The sequence below is a fragment of the Stegastes partitus genome, unplaced genomic scaffold (assembly GCF_000690725.1).
Source record: "Stegastes partitus isolate 25-593 unplaced genomic scaffold, Stegastes_partitus-1.0.2 Scaffold618, whole genome shotgun sequence".
NCBI classification, from domain to species: domain Eukaryota; kingdom Metazoa; phylum Chordata; class Actinopteri; family Pomacentridae; genus Stegastes; species Stegastes partitus.
In genome coordinates, this window is record NW_007578349.1 from 103090 (window position 1) to 124901 (window position 21812).

At 41.2% G+C, this 21812-nt stretch overlaps 1 protein-coding gene across 2 annotated transcripts in view; it reads left to right on the forward strand.

Annotated features, from left to right (window-relative positions):
- The first annotated feature begins 338 nt into the window (after window positions 1-338).
- Window positions 339-21812, forward strand: part of egflam (EGF-like, fibronectin type III and laminin G domains) — a 32549-nt gene continuing 11075 nt past the window's right edge. For both annotated transcript variants that reach the window (XM_008289485.1, XM_008289484.1), the window contains exons 1-14: window positions 339-444; window positions 6203-6312; window positions 7641-7727; window positions 8083-8109; window positions 8228-8345; window positions 8454-8589; window positions 11947-12113; window positions 16827-16933; window positions 17082-17329; window positions 18051-18241; window positions 18471-18571; window positions 18663-18763; window positions 19870-20014; window positions 20236-20425. In XM_008289485.1, the coding sequence (XP_008287707.1) occupies window positions 339-444; window positions 6203-6312; window positions 7641-7727; window positions 8083-8109; window positions 8228-8345; window positions 8454-8589; window positions 11947-12113; window positions 16827-16933; window positions 17082-17329; window positions 18051-18241; window positions 18471-18571; window positions 18663-18763; window positions 19870-20014; window positions 20236-20425 (1834 nt within the window). The remainder of the gene's footprint in view (window positions 445-6202; window positions 6313-7640; window positions 7728-8082; window positions 8110-8227; window positions 8346-8453; window positions 8590-11946; window positions 12114-16826; window positions 16934-17081; window positions 17330-18050; window positions 18242-18470; window positions 18572-18662; window positions 18764-19869; window positions 20015-20235; window positions 20426-21812) is intronic.

The window sequence follows — 21812 nt, forward strand, 5'->3', positions numbered from 1 at the left end:
TGCGCATTACGTGTCGGGACAACCCTCTCCATCGTCCGTCAGAGCGCCTGCAGGGGCACAGTCGCTGTCTGTCTGTCCGTCCGTCCGTTAATGTGTCCGTCCCACTGATCTTTTGCAGACTGTAATCTTCTCAGTGTCAAACCGTGGCTACCCTCTTTCTCTTCTCTCCAGATCCTCCGTGTCTTTGGATGGCGGTTGTGCCAAAATTTGGATGAAAACCTTTTTTTTTTTTTTTTTAATTCAAGAAAACTTTTTTTTGTTTGATCAACGACTGGATTAGTTCCATTTGAATGTGTGATACAATGAACATCTGACTGTTTCCAACCAGAAGAAGACAAATGGAATCTACATGTAAAGAAAGACGTCTTTTATACTTACTTTTCTTTGCAATTTGCACAGCCGGCGTCTGCTTTTGTGCAAGAAGATCAAATGTGCGGAGATCTGGTAAGTTCATCATCTGAAACCATCTGAAAGAAGGTGTAGCAACATTAATCATCATCATTTTATGAATAGTTTTGAAGCAGATATTGAAACATTGTGGATTAGGGCAGCATTTGTGTGTCTCCATTTGTTTCATTATAGCTGAAAGGTTAAGCCTGCTTTAAAATGTCACCACGTCACATCTGAGTTATTAAATGAAGCATAATATCTTACTTTATAGTGATTAGAGCAAGAAGATAAGTTGGTTATTGGATGCTCATCATGCAGTAAACATCTCCCACATCCCTCATGGAGCAGGAAATGTGTTGTTCTGCAACAAAGGTGTTTTGTTCTATGAGGAACATTTAAACACAGGTTCACTCTCTTCTCTCTGCAGCACAGAATTGCATTTTAAAAATACCCAGCCAGCTACAAATATTCCATTGTAGCTTTAATTGAAGCAGTTTGAACCTTGATAAGCTGGAGGCAGAACTTTCATGAGGGAAGCGACACTACTTCAGTCCAGACTCTTAATATTTGGACAGTTAGTCTTTCTTTTTTTTTGTTCTTAAGGCTTCTTCACATTTAATTTGAAATAAAACGATGGAACTGGCTAAATTAAAGTGGAGAGTCTGAGCTTTGAGCAGGTTTATGTCCCCGCTGACTGAGTTGTGTGCAGGACACAGCACCTCGAACACACACTGCACAAATTGCAAAGGTTTACAAGTAATTGGATACTTGGCTGCTAATGATTTCTCGGGCGGCCGCGTGCCGTTTTAACATTAGTTAATGCAGACACGTGGCTCAGAGTTAATTGAGAGTTGCAATTTAGATTAAGGTTGAGTTGTCTGTCAATATGAGGAGTGAAGAGGCGGCGCTGTAAGTGATTAAGATAATAAAGTGATATTAAAGGTAGCAGGTTTGCCCAAATTAACAACTGGATACATTAGAAGGAAGGCGGATTGTCTACAGGAAAGCGAGAAAATGGTGAAATGAGCACGCCGAGTGGATGCTGGCAAACAGTCAAGAGTAAACTTCATTCACCATAACTCCTCAGAAACAGAAGGCCGTGCTGCAGTTTGCCAAAACAGACAAAAAGAAACTGGAACAACGTAAAAAGCGACAATGAAACACAACTCATCCTGAGTCAAAATGATGGAAAGAGGAATTCGTAGAGAAAAAAAAGGAACAGCCAATGAACTAAAGCATCCTGCTATGATGTAGTTATGTATGGCTTCATCATTTAGGAGAACAACAACCATCAATATGCTGCCAAAAAGACCAAACAGCTTTTCAGGGTACAGAGGTGAAATATCCTCATCTGGTTCGTCACCTAAACTCTGTCTGAGCGTGCATCCACTTGCTGAAGACCAGAGTAAAGGCAGAGAGATGCTGCAACAACCAAGAGTGGTTGCAGTGACGAACTGGTTGATCAATGAGGTGTAAAATGTGAAGACATCAGGCAGCCAATCAACTGCAAAGGACTTTCCATATATTACACATGAAGCCTTTGCTGAAAAAAAAAAGCTATTTCTCTTACAAGCTATTGTTTATGTTGATGGAAACTGAGAATATGCAGCATGTTGTTATTTGTCAACGAGAGAGAGAGAAAAAAACAAAAAAGCTTTAGACCAACATGGCACTTGCCAATGTGCTCCTTTGGGCAGAAATCCCTCGATGCGGATTTCGTCATCCCCACACGTTTCTCCATCTTTCTCTCCTGTCCCAGTTTCTTCCCTTTCCCTCGCTGTTTCTCTCTTTCCATCACTTCCTTTTTCTCCCGCTGTCACTCTCTCTGACTGTTGCGTCTCTCCCTCCCTCACTCTTTGGACCCACAGGCCATTGCAGCCTGACTTTTACATCTGTCTGTCAGCGCAGTAAACTCACCACAGTTTAGTCTGTCATACAGAGGACAGCCGAAGTTCTGTCTTCATGACTGCCAGCGACATTTCTACTTGTTTTTGTGTTCCGGGGTCTTTCGGGCCTCGGTCTGAGGGAAGGGGAGGGGAGGCGTAGAAGAATGTCAGCAGGGCTCAATGTCCAGATGCAGCCTTAAATAACGAAGCTGCTGGTGTTAAGAAAGCGTTAAAATGTGAATGACGTCCTTCCCCAAGGTTGTCTTTCCTTTTTTTCGGGATTCTGACAGCTTCATCCCCCGTTCAAATAAGCTATTGAATTATTAATAGAACAATTCGGAAGCTTTATTTGTTTTTACACTTATTGCGATGCATATGTAAAGTTAATAACTTGTTATGGAAGTATGCATTGTAATGATGGTTTCCATCACCTCACACGCAGCGCATGAGGTTCTGGTGAAAGAGAATGATGAAAAAAGTAATCAGGATGAGACACAGTTCTGTTTTTTGGGAAGGGGGGAGATGACATTTCACATTTTACCTCCTTCAAACACATTGTTTATGTGTTCATCTCTAAGGCAGGCATCTTAGTGATCATTCATTGAGTGACTCAGACCTGGAAAGAGCAGCATTTCTACATGGCTGAGTCTGAAAGTGGAGATATACCATCAGAACAGGTGAATTATTGTACAAGAAGGTATCCAAACCTAACACTGGATAATTCTTGAAGTGAAATAAAGCAGTGCCTTTTTTATTTTCGGATTAACACTGAATTCTCACAGCGCTTTAAAAACGCCTGAAAGCTCTCGTTTGTATCCCATAACAGATGACAACAAAAGCTCTCTATTTAGATGTTTGAGGCTGATAAGAAAGAATCATGTGTGACAGTGACGCTGTCTAAACTGTTATTTACTCGCTGCAGATGTATTGGTATCATTGTACGTGACAGCCAATCCATTTTTTTTTTTTTTTAGAATTACTGTGCAGACACGACAAAGATATGTCTGCAGTAATTTGATCTGTCCATCCGTTATCGCTGACAAGATGATTTTCTAAATGCAAATTGTCCTGCTAAATATGTATCTTGGTCATCGTTCCTTAAAAAAAAGAATTAATGAAGTTAATAAGAAAATATCGCCAGCCAATATGTCATTAAAATCTCAAATATTCAATGATTGCATTTGGCCTCAACAGTTCAGTTAATCAGCTGAACTATTATTTGGACAATAGTTCAACCACTGATTCAGACATTAATGAGGAATTTCTAAGGAGTTATCCCAGAGCTGTGGACTTCTGTAATCCTACAGATGAAGTAAGGGACCATTTTTGCCAACATAGTGATGTGTGTTTGGTGCATTTGGGGGAAAAAGCCTGTGTGTGAGATGTATTGTGCATCAAAGTGTGCAGTTTGGTGAAGTTTTAGCCTTTGTTGACCTGCTTGGCCTCGTGTCTCTAATGTGCACTGATACATTTAGCCTTCACTTAACCAGCTAAATCCAATTGAGGTTGGCAAGCTCTTTGTCAGGGGGAGTCCTGCTCAGGATGGCAGCATTAGTTTCAGACAATGCACCAATCAGGAAGCTCTGTCTTCACCTGTGTCGCTCACATATGAAAGGGGTTGCGTCCTCCCTCGTGCTCCTGGTTCACTAGTGGCAGCTGCTGTAACAACAGCAGCCGCTGTATTGATTAGACACTTTGCATGTTCAGGGTGGTTGGATTCACTACTTTCACTCACCAGGTGTGCGTAGGTCAGAGCCGATTTTATAGATTTTTTTTTTCTTCCTCTGCGCTGAACAAGTCACTTCGAGTTGCTGTGGATGCATCCAGAGATGCAGAGTCATACAGGTCACATTCTGAATGGCATCTGGCCAGAAGGTTGTTTTAGCACAATGTTTTAACCTCAACGCTGCAGACAATTCATACTTTGTCCCTTGTTGTTAATGCTTGATGATTTTTTAAATAATAAAAAAAAACATCTCGCCATCCAACAATGTTTGATGGAGCCAGTGTTGCTCAAAAGATCCAGCTTGTCTTCGATTAAACACCTTAAAAATCGTCTCACATTAAAAGGTTTTGTTCATAAGCCTTATTGCTTCCTTTAGATTGCACACCTGGAAATAATCCTCCAGTTTCAGGGGTTCGTATCAGGAGTTTCAGGATACACAGTTTTACTCCAGTCCTGAAATTAGCACCCAGCCCAGCCGCACCTTGTCCATTTAGCACCACTTTAAAAAGCAACGCGTGTTTGATGGACAGACAGATGATGATTTAAGGAAGTTCCTTCTCTATCTGCTCTAATTCTGCGAGTTCAGCTCACCCATGTGTTCACTGGGCCACACCCCCGGGGAGATATGGATGATCGGGGAGTTCAGCTGACATATTGCATTACCCACTCAGACGGAAGTGCGGGGAAAAGGGTACGAGAAAGGAAGAAAGATGAAGACAGGAGAAGATTGAGGAGGACAGGAGGGAGGTCGACGTAGGTAGAAGAAAAGGCCAGTCGCAAGAAATAAAGAGGAGAGAAAAAAAATGGAAAAGTGCAACGCTGTAGCTACATGAGATTTCAATTTACTGACCTCTCTGCTTTGCTATCTTTACTTTTGTTTCATCCCCATGTCAAGCTGTACCAGCAACTCTTTGGTGGTTAGAAAGAAGAGGATCAATTGTAGCTCAATGCAGTTATTGGCCTTAACCTTGTTTCAACCGTCTTTTATGAGTAAATTCAGAAATAAAAAGAATCTAAAATACATAACACGACTACTGTATACTATTCCCAAGCACCTTTGTAGCCCTCTGATAGCAATCATTCACTATGTATGACTACTATTCCTTAAAGTGTATGACTACGAAGCTCTGAGGGTCCTCATGTTTGTCCTCCAGAGCCTGGTGAAGCATAAAATCAGGTCATCGGGAGCACTGCTGATCTGCAGCTCCATAGCTTTCTTGCTCCCATAAGAACCTCTTGAACTATTTTCAAACCTTTTCTATACACTGGACATGCAATTAGAAGCTCTTGAAATGTCACAAAAAGCGTCATACCCGGTAAAATAATGACATCAGACGACAATTTACAGGTTATGTATCTCAAGTGGACATTTTCTTTTCTTGTCTTCTAATCAACTCAGGCGGACTAGCGTGTAGGTTGTGTTTAGACTGTCTTTACCAATGGAGATAGACAAAGCAACAGACCGGCTTTTGTTCAAACTCATGGAGCTAAAACGTTTATATTGTGAGTTGCGCTTCTTGCAAGTGCTACTTCTTCTAATTTGGGCAGTAGAAACAACATGCAAACACAACACCGGCATGGCGAGCATGCTAGTTTCTGGTCACGTTGTCTATATAAGTCCAACATTCACCTTTGTTTTAGTTCTCTTCGGGTCTCCTTCTGCTCCTGATGGAAACATCTGCATGTTTAGCTGCTAAATGCTTCACCAGCTAGTTGCCATATCTGCAGTTTCGTGCTTGGCAAGACTCGTGCAGTGATGCTTGGTGGGTTTGTCACTGCTAATATTAATTAGAGGAATATTTGTTATTTCAGGCTGATTTCAGGGCTTTTACTTTTTTCTACTAATGTTTCATGTTAATAGTTTTTGGCTCAGTATCATCTAAATCAGGGGTGTCGACATCCGGTCCTCGAGGGCCGCAATCCTGCATGTTTTAGATGTGTCCCTCTTCCAACACACCTGATTCAAATGATCAGGATCGTTATCAGACTTCTGCAGAGCTTGATGATGAGCTGATCATTTGAATCAGGTGTGTTGGAAGAAGGAAACATCTAAAACATGCAGGATTGCGGCCCTCGAGGACCGCAGTTCGACACCCCTGATTTAAATCCAATAAACAGTCTAAACAGTTTATCTGAGTCTATTTCTCCCTATAAATCTGCCGTTTCCCTTGTTGTTTACGTCTGTCTTTGTGTAAACCAGATCGTCTGAGTCCTCCTCTGGACATCCAGCTGGAGACCATCAACTGCACCGCCTTCAGTGTACGATGGAAAATGCCCCGGCGACATGTCAGCACCATCACTGGATACAAGGTAAACGGATTTTACATAACGCACGTCTGCACCAATACTGTATCCGTTATCTACATGTCAGTGTGAATATCTCATTTGTGATGAACATTAAAAAAAGTTATCAACATCTTTGTCACAATCACCGAACCTTAACATCCCATTCATGTCAGCGATAAAAGCTTGATGACAGACGATGAACAAGAAATGAGTCAATATAGCACCATTTCTTCCAATACTTTGCATATCGCTCATTTTGTACTCTTAAGCTAGAGGTCAGCTGCTTATTTCACCTCAAAATGTACCATCCAGTTGTCCTTGTTTAGAGAACAGCTGTGTCATTATGAAGATTTACATGCTAGATATTCGAGGCAACACCTCAGAAAAGCAGGTCGAAACCAAGAGAAAAACAAACTTTTCGCTTTACAAACAGTGGACTAAAACACGGCCTTGAATTGTCTTTTTAAGATCTCTCTTTTTTTTTTTATAATGCACAGAAAGGTTTTCAAACCAGCCAACAAAAAACAAGTCCTCAAACATGTCACAAATCAAATTTCCTCTCTTTTTACTGAATGTGTGTCCATTTCCTCCAGCAAGTCGCTGCCCTGAGTGGCCCCCACCGTCTTTATTCAGCTCCTAAAGTGCCTGTCGAACTCGATGTCCAGCACGACGGCCTTGAGGGTTAGATTGATATTTTTGAGATTTCTAGTGTTTGGGCGAAACCCCTTCGCTGCCAAATTTATACTTTGTCAGAGGCAATAAAGCTGTGAAAGATGTGGTCACAAATCTTCATTTATTGGCTCGTCAATAGAGGTTTTGCTCCGCTCTAGGGTAGCTGTGCTTCAGATGCTCTCAAGTGGGGATTTGCTTTTTCTTCATACATCCAGAATAAATCAAAAAAAAAGCTCAGAAATACGCAGTGGTAGGAAGTAGGCATTGTTGTGTCATAAAGTGGACGGGCTCTTTTTAAATACTCTCATATGTATTTGAAGCATTTCTGTGTATCTTCTTTTTGAATGTGATATACCGTACCAGAGCCCAGTTTCTTTACTCCTTCCTTCCTTCCTTCCTACGCAGCGGCTGTTTTGAATCAACCATTAACAAATTGTGGATCACTGTGTGTGCTCTGCTTTTGACCATATGTCTGCACTAAGAGGATTAGTCAACTACCAGGCTTCCCCACAACTCACTGGCAAACATGTGCTTCGTTTGGCCAATTGTTCTGGAAGTCCTTAAACAGCCCTGCTTCTCCTTGTAGTTCTTCCCCATGAGCCACGCTAACAGTGGCACTGCTGTATCTTAATACTGGGTCAGTGTTTCTCTTCTAACATGAATGTATATGTGGCGTTCAGGTCTTCTACACGGAGGTGAAGAACGGCCGCTTAGTGGGTACAGCAGCCATGATGGAGGTGCCTCTGAGTTTAGACATGCTGACCACTGTGAGTATACACTTTCAGCATCTTTGTGTGTCGCTTGGAGTAAGTGCTTAGAAAAAAAAACAACTATTTTCAGTATAATCACTTTTCAGGTCTGACCTGCTCCCAACTTATACCAGACAGTGTGAGATGTGACAGCCAGCAAAATGTTTCTTCATCTGTATTTAGCACGACAGCCTGTAAAAGCAGTTTTAATAAATTCTTCGCCAACAAATCTCACAAATACATCAAAACCAATGATGAGCTGATCCAACTAACAATTACTATCCATGCAGCCAGAGTCTGATATATTCCTCTCTTTGCAATACGTCTCCATTTTTGCAAAAATCCATTGGTTTTAACTCTCATTTCCTCAAAGGGCCAGTTCGACGGACAAGCCAGCTTCGTAAGTAACATCTGCCCCCATCTGAATCTTATGCATGCTTTCCTTTTGTCTTAATTCTCTCCCCCTAACTTTGCTTTTCCCCCCCTATATCCACCTCTATGTTCTTCCTACTTACTAGGATGTGGACGTTGGTAACCTAAAGGTCAACGCTAAGTACAGAGTCAGCGTTGGAGCGTATGGCTGGGCAGGGGAGGGCAGACCCAGCATGCCCAGAGACATCAGCACCGCCTCACATGGTAAGAATATGTGAGTAGAAGGAATCCACTTTACAGTCGATGCCATTATTCCCGCGGAAGCATCGTTACTACCTTTCTGCTGAATTCAATCTCTTTCTCCGCCATTAGACATGTGCATGCCCCCTTCGCCCCCCACTCAGCCCGTTGTCATGGCGGTGTCTGACACGGAGCTGGCGTTGTCTTGGCAGCCAGGAGAGAGCGAGGGAAGTGCACCTGTTCTTCACTACCTGGTGGCTTACATCAGGTCAGTCGGAATCGATCGATCGATCGCAAAAAAAAGGGCAATCGATTACGCTTTAGTAAATTTTCATTTCGAGAACTGTTGCTATTAGTGCACGCACGCGCTCGGGGAAATTCGTTGGAGCACACGGCACTCAAAGACACACAAGTTAGCCGCATGCAGACATCAATAAAGCAGCTCGTACAGGCACTTATCAGGTGAAGAGCAGCCTGAAGTGGCCATGTCACGGAGGGAAGAAAACAAGTCTAAATGAAAAGCCTTGTTCCACGAGTGGCTCTGTGAGGAAAAAGAGAAAAAGGCTGTTTGGTTTTTATCAGCTTTCGTTTCACTTTCTTAATTGATAAGAGAAGGAAGAGGACAATTCAAAGAGCTTTTGCTGTTCTGCTGCTCCCAAGTAGCTTCTATAACCACAAGAACACGGTTATATGTCTGTTATTAGATACATCCGCTTTGCTCAAAGTCAGATTCTAGTGAAGATTCCAAGATTTTTAGAGATGCCACATGTGGCAAAGATTTTCAATTAAATATTTGAAGTAATCTTGCAGCCGTTGAAGCAAAAGTACACCTTACAGGAATAATATTCTAACATATGCTTTGCCTTTTTGCCCAGAGTTAGATTCGAGGATAAACGCCACATGTTAGTCAGCTTAATATAACACACAGCCTGACTATTAGCTTAGCTTAGCACGAGGCTATCCTGGTTCATTCTAAAGCAGTGGTTGTGAACTTTGTCAAGAGTGCAATCCTCTTTCCAGGATAAACATGTTTTATGACCCATTTTTCATCCCAGGAAAGACAAAGTTTAAGAGTGCGTAATGGCGTGGTCAGCGACTTAAATATTAGATCCTCTGATGGGAATGGTCAGACAACACAATAAGACAACATCTTTTTAACTCAATCAGTGCGATGGCTGAACCTGCGTGGAGGCGGTAGGTTGTTCCAATTGTGCCCAGAAGCCAATAAAGGAAGACAATAAAAACATAGTCGAGCCTAACCGACGGCCACGGTACTTGTCTGTCAGGTACGTAAACACCAGGCTGATGCAAACGCTAGAAGTTTTCCTAATGCTGTGTTCACCTCGCCTGCAGCTCTGTCTGTTCAGGGCCAGATCCTTTCATTTCATATCAACTTATTTTAGCACACTTCCCATGACCCCCTCAGGGTGTCCCGATCCACAGATTAGGAAGCGCTGCTCCATAGGTTCAAAAATAGGAAATGCCTGCCAGCACCTTCTGTTATGTCTTGTTTGTTCAGTTCTTACAATACAGAAAACAACAAGCAGTGACAGTAAACTTGTTTACTGTAAGACATCACCAGCATCCCTCTAAATCCAAATCCTGCTCTTGCTGCTTGTGTTTATTAATCATTTATGGTTTGAGACATAAATGGTTAAATATCAACTCTTTTACTCAAGCTTCTCATTTGACAAAGAAAGCAATTAAATAGGTGCATTTGTCAAATAAACCTGGAACATGCAGACATGTAGATGTGAAATCATCACCGTATGTAAAAATGTTTACTTTTCAGCCATTAAAATTATTATAATGGAAATTACAAAACTACTACTAATTAAGAAGAAGAAGAAATATGCTCAGAAAGAACGTTGAACAACAGAAGGCTGGTCAGTACAAGAATTTTCAAATATATTAAATTAAAATAATAAAATGCCACATCCAAGTACAGAAAAGAATGAGTTCAATAAAAGAAAATAGAGCCTAAAAATGATATTAATAGTAGTAATAGTAAACAAGTAAAAGAAATACATAAAAAAAGTAAATAAATAAAAGAAATACATTAAAAAATAAATAAATAAAGGGTAAAACAGAGTGAAATAGCATAAAATTACACCCAAAAAGCAAATTATCCCCCTTCATTGATAAAGTATTTTTACTTGTAATTTAAAATTAATAGAAGTTTAAAAAAAAAAATCAATTAGATGATAAAAATAGACAAAAAAATAAATAAAAATGCAGGAGGCAAGAAAAACAACAAAAAACAATAAGATGATGGAACACTGGAAGTCAAGAGATTAAGCATTCTGAACAATGATTAATGATATTTGCCAAAAATGCAGCAGTGATTTATTGTTTTGACTGTGCTTAACTAACACTAATAAGGAGTCATACTAAGACATTTAAATTACATTATAAAGTTCTTTCCAAACTTTTACTGCCCTGCATTGATGGGAGTATACATCTGCATATTCGGCCTCATCAGTCAGATCCTCTACGTCTACATTTAGTCACATAACTTTAAGAGAAAGCACAGATCTCTGTTGTAGTGAATTTCATTAAACTGGTCTGGTCAGTGTCACCATTTGTGTTATGACATGAGGGTCATTCAGAACATGAGAAAGAGTGGATTTTCTTCTCTTTCTGGTGTTACCCAGCCTCACACACACCCACAGAACGGACCTCCCATGTCTAGACGAGTCCTCTGGCTACAGTGTCGAGGAAGTTGAGGTCAGAAATAATTCCCCCGGAGCCCTCTGATGATTTGCCAGACATAAATAAAAAAGAAATGCAGATTGAATTTAAAAGAAAAGAAGTAAAAGAGTTGCACAGATATGAAAAGGAAACAAGCTTTAACGACACAGCAGTTCCCGTCCGGGGTGGAGAGCTAACACCCTGTGACTGAGCGCAGAGGGAGAGGCAAAGACAGAGAGACAGAGGCAGAGGAACTGTCACTTAGTTTGGGAGCGCAGACATGAATCAGTGTCTGTTTTTTGCATGCGGCGGCATTTTCCACACAAAAGGGGCCGTCACGGACACAGATCTCCCCCCTTTACATCAAAAGAGGCCTTACTGAAGAGAGACAGTGTTGGTGAAGATGACTGTATGCAACAGATAGTTGTAGCTCCAGGCTCCCAGAACACCAACGTGGCAACTCCAGATTGACACTTGAGATGATGATGATGACAAAAAAAAAAACACACAATAATTTTATTTTTTGCTTTGCTGCTTTTTTTTCCAAAACAATGCTCTGATTAAATCAAAAGATAATGTTAGAGCGCTTCAAAAATACTGCCACAAGAAAAAAAACTCAATCGATTTCTTTCTTTTGTTTTTTTCTTTTTTCAAGAGAAAAGCGTAACTGTACTCTTTGCAATCACTTATAGATTTTCTCGTGGAGGCGCAGCAGCAGGAGGGACACAATCAAGTGAAAGATCACATCAGAATTTTGAAACACAAAAAAACACATATCCTCAAAAACAATTACTCTGGAGAAGTTTTGAGAGCGAAGGAAGGAAAAAAAAAAGTCTTACAAAATGTGGAAATTGTAGAAACACACTTCTTGTCCCAGTCTGTGTGTGTTTAAGCCTTTATGTCCTCTTTTATTTTTATTTTTCCCCCTCCTTAGGCCAGAAATGGACACTGAGTGGACGTACATTCGTGAGCCCATTGAGACCAACTCCATGGTTCTGAAAGGGTTAATCCCGGAGACGGAGTACCAGTTTGTTGTCAGGGCGGTCAACGTGCACGGAGTCAGCCCACCCAGCCACATCAACAACCCCGTGCGCACTCTCGGTAAGGTCCAGTGTTGATCTCCGTGCGATGTGACAGCTTCGTCTCAGCCTCCTGATTAGCCGGCGGTCTCGACCACACATAAAAACAACCCGCTTTTTCAGTTTATCTTCAACAATGCACCCACGCCGGACTAAACGGACGATGTGTACTTTTAACATCAGCAAAGCGATCCTCACAATAAAACATTTACCCTGTTGAACCGCACTGTGTAAACTCCAGGGTTCAAGTGGAGACAGTTGCTTGTTTCTCCTCCCAGTAGTGATAAGTGATACTTCAGCAGAGGCATCATTTGTAGCAGCGTTACTTCCCCAAAAGTACACAACTAAACTGCAATCTCAATTATATCTTGAAGGACATGCAGTTTCTCACAAATTACACGTGTTTGTGATGTACCACATGCAATCAATATATCTTTGCCGTGTTTTATTGCTTTCCTGTCACTCCCCTTTGGGCCAATCAAACATAAACTTACAAGCTTCAAATATAGTGTGAATGGGTTGTAGTTTTACCCAAAGTGTGATATTTTCCCAAGCAGTTTTTAGACCTAACCAAGCAGCAGGTAAATCAAACATTCAGTCTAGGAATAATCTACCTAACATACAAACCTTCTGGATAGAAGTCCTGTTGATGCCTCCAACTCCTAATGTGGATTTTTCTTTGTTTTGTTGTTTAGAGACGTACATATTCCTGTGAGAACATACATTTCTTTCCAAATGCAAATAAGAATGGAATTTATTAGTTGTTAGGAAAATTCCTCAGTGGAGTCCTAACTGCTCCAAATCAATACACAGAGTCGTCTCTTAAGTCAAAGCAAAGTTTTACTTGCAGCAAGGAGCAACGTGTACAGCACAGAGTCTGAACAAGTGACTAACTAAAAGCATGAAGCCCTGGTTCTTATATACAGAAAACAGGAGACAACCTCCCGCAAATGTGTGCGAGTAGGCATGGTGTTTTCACTACCCACTACGGACGTCTTATCTCACACTAACAAGGTGAAATAAAGGCAATGAACATTTACAGCATTCTCATACTTTTCCACAAAGATCATTGGATCATAACATAGAATTATTCTAACATTAGAATAGGAAATAAATTTCTGTGAGACAGGGTTGCTTAGGAAATGGACATTTGCATCATCCACATATTTATATTTTCTAAATGAAGCTGTTAATGTTTGGTTTGGAGAAGAAGTATGTTACATTTTTCTGAAATTTTGCCATTTTTTTACTGTATTTTTTTTTTTCTTTTCTTGAAATGTTGCAACTTTTCCTTAATTTTTCTATATTTGAGAGCCTTACAGAGCCTCTTCAAGGTGTCACATAAAGATCAGGTTATCTTTTGTGTGAATATAAATAGAATAATTCCAGTTTATTCTATTCATTCTCAGTGGGGAGGTTTAAACAGAGTGTGCTGTGAATGTAGGACAGCACCTGGCAGTGTGTCAGTGGGCTTTTGTGGCTGGAGCCTTGGATGATGCAGATGTAGAGCGACAGAGTCATTTACATTATTATTTTTGATGTAAGTGGGGGGGGATGGTCAAGACTGATTGATATTAAAACACACGGGCGTTCACACAGGTGTGCGCCAGACACACACACACACAAACTGTGCATGCAGCAATAATGTCTAATGGAGCCGTGGTGTTCACATTCATACATATGTATATATACATTGGTGGACAGTGTTATATGTGTGTGTGTGTGTGTGTACATCAGGATTTAAGAGTATGATAACTCTTGAAATTAAACCGCCATGTAAACACAATCACATTATCCAGAGTTAATGTCAGCACGCAGCTTTTACACGCCATGTTATCTGTAAACTGCTCTGATTGAATTAAGCGTCCAAAGTCCTGCGAGAGGGCAAAGAGAGACGCTTCAGACAGACAGGTACAGAGAGACAGATCAGAGAGACGTCGTTAGGGAATGAAAGTTACATGAAACGAGAAGAAACGAGCCAGTCGGAGGGACACGGAGAGACAGAGACGAAGAGATGGACAAGCGTGGTTTCTCAGCAGGGGATAAAAGCGGGTTACGTCCGAGTCTCATCAGACAGGATTAAGGGCGGGATGCCAGACCCCTTCTCTGCCCATCCACACTCCTAATGGATGCACACAATGCACCACTGCTTGAGCGAACAGCGGGGGTGGGCTTGACTGACTGACATACTTTTCTTGTTGCTCTCTCTGTGACGGTTCTTGTGTGTGTGTGTGTGTGTGTGTGTGTGTGTGTGCTTGTACTGGTTAGACACACGGAGGTATGGATCGAGGGGGATTGTTACACAACAGCAGATTAGTTTGCCGAGGGTTTTTTGGGCATCTCCCCCCCTCTACCACTTGGTATTCAGGATTTAATGTTATTAGGCTGCGCTAATTACATCTTGGCATCCATTCAAGCTTAAAAGTCAAGATTGTTTTTTTTTTTTTTGATAAATGAATTATTTGAATAGGTTTCTGGTATCCTGGAATATTTGTTATCCTTCAGGTTTTAGCATTTAATATGTTTATAAAGAATAGAGAGGCAGAAGAACAAGAAGACAAGAGGGAGGGGGGTTGTTATGTAAGCTAAGATTAGGCTTTCTCAGGGTGAGGTGGATGGTGGTGGATGGGGAGGTGGGGTCTTATGTTGAACGTGTGCTTTTATAGTTTAGAAAGGAAATTATGAACTTCGAGAGATGGCTAATAATCCACAAAGCTACATAATGTGTAATCTCTTCGTTAGGCTGTTTGTTTGTTTGAAAGCCTGCCTAAATACTTAATTAGATCATGTGTTTCTCTACTGTATTAACCATTTAATACGTTCATATGCTTCAACACTAATTTCTCACGACCTATTAATTAATTAACAACAAGGCTGGGGAAGATTTTTCTTTTTTTTTCAATGAGTAAGTTTCATATCATGTTTTCACTGCCTGGTTCTCTCCTCCATGAGCTCCCTATGGCGCTTTTCTGTACCGAGGAGACACTTTTCAGTACGTGGTGCAGCAGCCTGGTTACAGACTAACAGGTAGACGCACTGGCAGCTGGATTACTGCTGTCAGCTCATCACCATCTTCATCATCATAGTCGGCCACTCCATTATCATTTGTCACAGGGAAACACCCACAGGCTCCGATTTTACTGTGTCAGATGTTACGCCTCTAACCAACAACCGCAAATAAAAACTGAATCTCCTCCACGACATAGCAAGTAAAATGTCAAATAAAGAAACTGACGCAGTAAATCATATGTAACACGTCGTTTTTCCACTATGTTTAAATTGATGACACCCGTTTTAGTTGTCTTTGTCTGTGACAGCTTTGATGACCTAAAAGTCAATTACGCACTTTTGATTGGTTTCTTTATGACCATGTGACCCTGAGCCAATAACCTCAAATGTCGATTTAACTGAAAACTGAATGGTGGCAACTGAGAGAGAGCTTTTCAGTTCAGTTCAATACAGTTCTATTTAAATAGCGCCCATAGATGGCATAAGTCATAGTCAGGTTAAAACCTTACGGTGTTATAGAGAGAACAGATTTAAAGATTCCCTTTGAGCAGCTCCTTGGCGACAGGGAGCAAAAACTCATCTTTAAACGGGAAGAAACATGTGGCACAACCAGGTTTAGGGAGGTTAGGGTGAAAGTAAGGGACGTGTAGGATAGCAGATAGAAAGACCGCTGGAGAGGTTGGTGAGGTCAGGAGCTGCTCCACAGTCAGAGATACCTGCCGAGAGGTCAAACCACAAACTACAGGAGAGAGAAGACACAAAGTTAGTGGCGAGCAATAGGGGCACATTAATGTATGGAGAGTGAAAGCAAGGAGAGGTGCTTAGTGCACCACCGGAAATCCCCTCACATCCTAGAACCAGAACAACTTAACTAAGGGATTGTTCAGGGTCAGCAGAGCCAGTCCACACTATAAACAGGAGAGTTTAAAGCCCAATCTGAAGAGCAGAGACGGTGTCTGTCCCCCAAGCCTAAACTGGGAGCTGATTCTACAGGAGACAAGCCTGGTAGTTAAATCCTGTTCCACTTTTGGAAACTCTTGGAACCACAAATAAGCCCACACTCTGACAGCGAAGCGCTCTCTTGGGACAACATGGTACAATAACGTACAATAACATAAGGCACAGTTGAGCAACAGCAGCTCCCGGACACCCACAGAACTGGCGCCTATGACCACACTACATCCACCACAGAAAAACCCCACCGTCATTCTTTTCCCTCCCCTGCAGTCATTATCGTTTGTTGTTTGTGTCGTGTTCATTGTCACCGCCGCCTTGCTGTAAGTGAAATGTCATCGCAAAGCGTGGTGGTGATACTGCAAATGGAGTACGGAGGGAAAGTCCAAACTTGCACCACTGGTGGTCCTGCTGTGTTTATAAAGACACATAAAGGGAAGAAATGATGTGGATGCTTGTACCGTATTCAATAGATCTGAAGGCATTCTGTTGACACACCTTCTGTGCAAACAGGACACCTTGCCTGACTTAAAACTGAATTAATTGTTATGCTATGAAATCCATATAGAGCAGAATTAACTCCATATTTGCAGTGTCACTCCCGTATGTTGGGTTTTCTAACACAGTACATTTAGTGTATTTGAATCATGACTTTACCATCCAACCGATTGTGGAAATGTTTTTCCTTCCATTTTTACTGAACTCATCCTTCACGCCTTTGAGCAGCATGTTGTAAAGATCATGTAACACTCATCACTGACATTTGTAACAGGTGCTTCAGACGTTGGCAGCGGTGATTACGGACGTTACATCACAGACCCCAAAGATGAAGATGGATTTGATGTGGATGACTCTGATTACGATATTTTTATTGAAGAGGTGGGTTTTTACACGCCAGGGCTGAATAGTAATAATTAAAACTTCAAGCTTATACAGATTTTTAAATATAGTTAAAGAATGCATTAATTTTATAGGAGCTGTTAAAGACAAATGTTATGTTCAAAATAATTTCTTTTCTGTGTCCTAGTTGAAGCCGTTTCCAGGTATCAGTCAGGACAACAGGAAGTCCCAACTCCGATCGCGCGCTGGTCCCCCAAATGGCCGAAACGTTGTTTACCGTATGAACACCATCGCTCCTCCTAACGTCACTGCCCCACCAGTTTCCACCACCACCTCCTCCATCTTATCAGACTTCACCGATCTGGTTTTCTCGGTCACATCAGAGCGCAGCAGCACCCCCGACACCCCAACTACCGCCACGTTTACCACGACCAGGTCAGAAGATGTACCTCAAAAATAGAAAATATTTAACTTAATGACAGTTTGATAAAGACATTAAGATCTGTAAGTTCTCAGTGGTCTTTCCCAGCCACCAGAGGAGGCAGTGGCCTTCGCTCTAAAAGCAAAGTTGGACATTTTTATAGATGAGAAAGAAAAAAAAAGCACAGGGCTACCAGGAAGGGGTTTGATTTTCTGTATCTGAGCAAAATCTCAATTCTGTTCCTCTTCCTCTTTGACTGCCAGATTGCCATCGCTCCTTGCTATCTACCTTTTCCTAAAAGCCACCCAAAACTGGCTTTCTTTTTGCTCTTTAGCTTAATTATTTGATAAAGACGGTGACTGGAGCAGGGAAATGTCACCTCAATTTGAGTTGCCCGGCTGGTTGTAATACACAGCTTGTCATTAGCTGGAGCAAGTGGTGTCCTAACTACCCCTCTCTTGCATTTGGCTGCATTGTCATTTTTTACTTTTTGCTTTTGCTATCAAAAAACACAGAAGGCAAAAAGAATCTCCAAGTGTGTGGGTCAATTTACAATCAAATGTCATCTATAAATAAACCTGAGTACAGAACTGACAGCGCAGAACATTCATGACAAAATTGCAGCAGGAAGTGAAGTACAGTAATTGGCTAAAACACTGACCAGGAACTGTTGTTTCACAAGATTAAACTAACTAAACTTGCCCGTCTCTCTTCTTCTTCTTTGGTCCTCTTCAGCATCCCTTTGTCCACCACCACCACCACCACCCCGACCATGTCGCCCTGGAAGGGTGAGGTTCCTCGTGTCTACGACCTGACCTGTGACGATACCGTGTGTCCACCCGACAGCTTCTGTCTCAGCGACTATGATGGGGGAGGGTCTCGCTGCCACTGTAACCTTGGACGAAGAGGAGACACTTGTTCTGAGGGTGAGAAGCGCAGTTACATTTCTGCATCATGAGTTTGGAAAAGACTGAGAACAAAACTGCTACCTTACACTTAAACGCCCAGTAAATTGTCTTTTGTACACATTTGAACAAGCTCACACTTTAATAGTGAATAGGGTGCTTCTCTGGTAAACCTACAAGTATATGATGCTTCTACCATCAGCACTGTTACTACAAATAGATCATGATTGAATCCTTTCTTCTTCTTCAGTGGTGTCCGTGAACTTTCCCAGGTTTTACGGCTACTCTCATATGACGTTTGAACCGCTGAAAAACTCGTACCAGACCTTTCAGATCACTTTGGAGTTCAAGGTAAGACGCTTTCTTGTTTTGACGGCTTAGTGTTTTTTTTTCATCCTGTTAATGATGAAACAGTGTTTGAGACAGTTTATGTCTGGTGCAGGCAGATTCTGAAGACGGCTTGCTGCTGTACTGTGGAGAGAACGAACACGGCCGTGGAGACTTCACCTCTTTGGCTTTGGTCCGAGGCAAACTTCACTACAGGTTTGGAAGACATGGACTCATACTTGCGCATCACTTTCAAAACAGGGTGGGAAGAGAATTTAAAAGCAGCTCCTCATCAAAGGTCATGTAAAAAAATGTAAACTGCACTTCAAGAAGCAAAAAGGTTTAAATATGGGTTTGAAAAAGCCAAAGAGCTTCAGGGATACAATTTGTAATTATTTAAAAGCATCACTCGAGAAAAAAACACTAAGTTAGAATTAGGACGTCCAGGATTTTTCTGTGTGCATGTTCTCCCCGTGCAGCGTGGGTTCTTTCCGGGTTATTCGGCTTCCTCCCACAAGGTCCAAAAACATATTGAGGTTAATTGGTGATTCTAAATTGTCTATAGGTGTGAATGTGAGTTTGCTTGGTTGTCTGTCTCTATGTGTAGCCCTGTGATAGACTGGTGACCTGTCCAGGGTCCCCCATGACCCTAGTGAGGATTAAGCGGTGTATAGATAATGCATGGATAGATAAAAACATGCCACCTTGAACACTCATTCTGTACACTATATATCTTCAGTGATGTGCTACAATTCCGATGCTGTGTGACTTAAGTTTTTTTCTACATTTTAACACATTTTAAAGAAATGTAGCATTTTGGCGAACACCATATTTGCTTTCTTGCTGAGAGTCAGATGAGGAAACCCCTCTGATGTCTTCATTAAATATGAAGTCATTGTTAACTTTGTTCAGCACAAAGACTGGAGACAGGGACAAACAGCTAACCTCACTCTCTTATAAGATGATAATCCACCTCACGCCAAGTTGACTAATTAACATGTTGCATCGTGTTATTTTAATCTGAACAAAAGCTGAAAAGTAAATACAGCTATGATTAGTTCTAAGGAGATAACTGACAGGCAGATTTTGCTGCCTGGCTGGATGTTTCTGTCTGTTTCCCATCTTTATGCTAAGCCATCCTGTCCCCTGCAGTCTCTTATTTACCTTCTAAGTGTCTAAAATAATAATAAAAAAAAGTGTAATTCCCAAAATGTCAAACTAGTTTAATGAAAAACATTAAAAGGGAAATTCGAGGTAAGAATCATTTGGGATATCTTTTTTCCCCGCTGTAACAGTTCCCTGTTTGATTTTTGTCCGTGCAGGTTTAACTGTGGTACGGGAGCAGCTCAGATCGTCAGCGACAGTCGCATCGTTGTGGGTCAGTGGCACACAGTGACCGTGTTCAGAGATGGCATGAGCGGTTGGCTCCGGATGGACAATGACACCCCCATATCTGGACGTTCACAGGTAACATTAACAGACAGAGGCGGTTTATACGCAAACAATATTTACATTTTTAAATTGAAACAGTGATTTAGATCATGTTAATGCACCTCACCTCTCCTGCTGTGTGTCAGTGGTAACACCAAAGGACGTGCCATCTGTTATTATCAATATTAACTTTCCAAGGATCGTACCTGAGAGTGTCTACGGAGGCCGAAGCTGACGTACACGTTGTTCTCTTTCAGGGTCAGTACACCAAGATCACTTTCCGCTCTCCGCTGTATGTGGGTGGATCCCCGAGTGCGTACTGGCTGGTCAGAGCGACGGGGACGAACCGGGGTTTTATTGGCTGCATTCAGAGTCTGACCATCAACAACAAGGCGACAGACGTCCGACCCTGGCCGCTGGGCAGAGCTCTGAGCGGCGCTGACATAGGTGAGGAAGCGTGTGAATGAATGAATGTAATGAATGTTATTTTTCTTTTTGCTACGCCACTGGAACATGAGTCATATCCATATTACCCAGCTGAACACTTGAACCAAGTTTGACCCTCCTTACATACATGATAATTGTAATCACTAGAGGGCCATAGTTACATCCAGATTCAAGTGTTTACTCAGCACACAGCCTGGTGCTAATGTTATTTCACTATCATTCAAAGTAAATTAAAACGAGAGCAAATAAGAACATGTAATTACAGCATTCATTAATTGGTTACAGCATTTGCAAACATATTAATATAAGAAATGCGCTTCCTCACAGTGACAAAAGAAAATATGTCACTGAAGCAGAATTTTTGAGCAGGTTTTGCAAAACATGATTTTCTGAATGTGGTAAGAAACATTGAAATTGAAGTGAAAATTGAATTGAACCGAATATTGAACATCTGTTGCAAGTAATTAAACGTACCCTGAAAACAACTAGATAAAGCTCCTTGTTATGCAGCACCCACCTCCTCCCCCCCAATCCCCGAAAAAGAAAAAAATTCAATTCCGCATGTTTTGTGATAGTTTACAGTTATTACATGTCTTTAAATTGTCTGTTGGCTTTTATAGTCTTCTTACCAAAACTTTGCAAACGCACATTGTAGTTTCTGCTCAAACATTGTTATGAATGAAAGCAGCTCTTTGCATCTATTTCATGAGACAGTCAAACAGAAGAGGGAGGAACTGATCAAAAAAAGTCACAAACAGACTCTCTGACCTGCAAAAAAAGTACATTTATCTGCAATGTTTAGGTCAGAAAGTTTTAATTGAGCAGTTTACAACATACAGAATTCCATTTAGCATTTTAGTGAAGCTCAAGAATTTTGTATATATAGAAAAAAGCACAAAGAACAATAGAACACAAAACATACATACTATAGATATGTAAATGTAAAATTAAATATAGTGCAAAGTTGTTTTGGATGTTTACACAGACTGTAAAAAATCTACAAAAGATGTTTGATGCCAGATGTTTTGAAATCGTGACACATTGTCTTTCAGTGTGTATCTTATTTTCACTGTATTAGACAGTTCTCTTAGCCAGACCTTTGCACTGGGTACTGTTGGTCCTTTCCATGACATCAAGAGTAATTTTTTTTGCAGTTATAAGAGAGTAGGAAATGAATTTTGGTTGTGCTAGAGTCTGTATGTTGCTGATGTTCCAAGGATGATTAATAAGAGTTCTGGTGACAGAGTCTTAAAAACCTCGGACCAGTATGTGAGAATCTTAGGAACAGAGTTGCATCAGAGGACTGACATTTATCACATGTTGATGAGGTGTTTGAAAAAAAATACTGTGGATTTCTTTCTTAGAGTCGTGGAGTCTATGAATGATT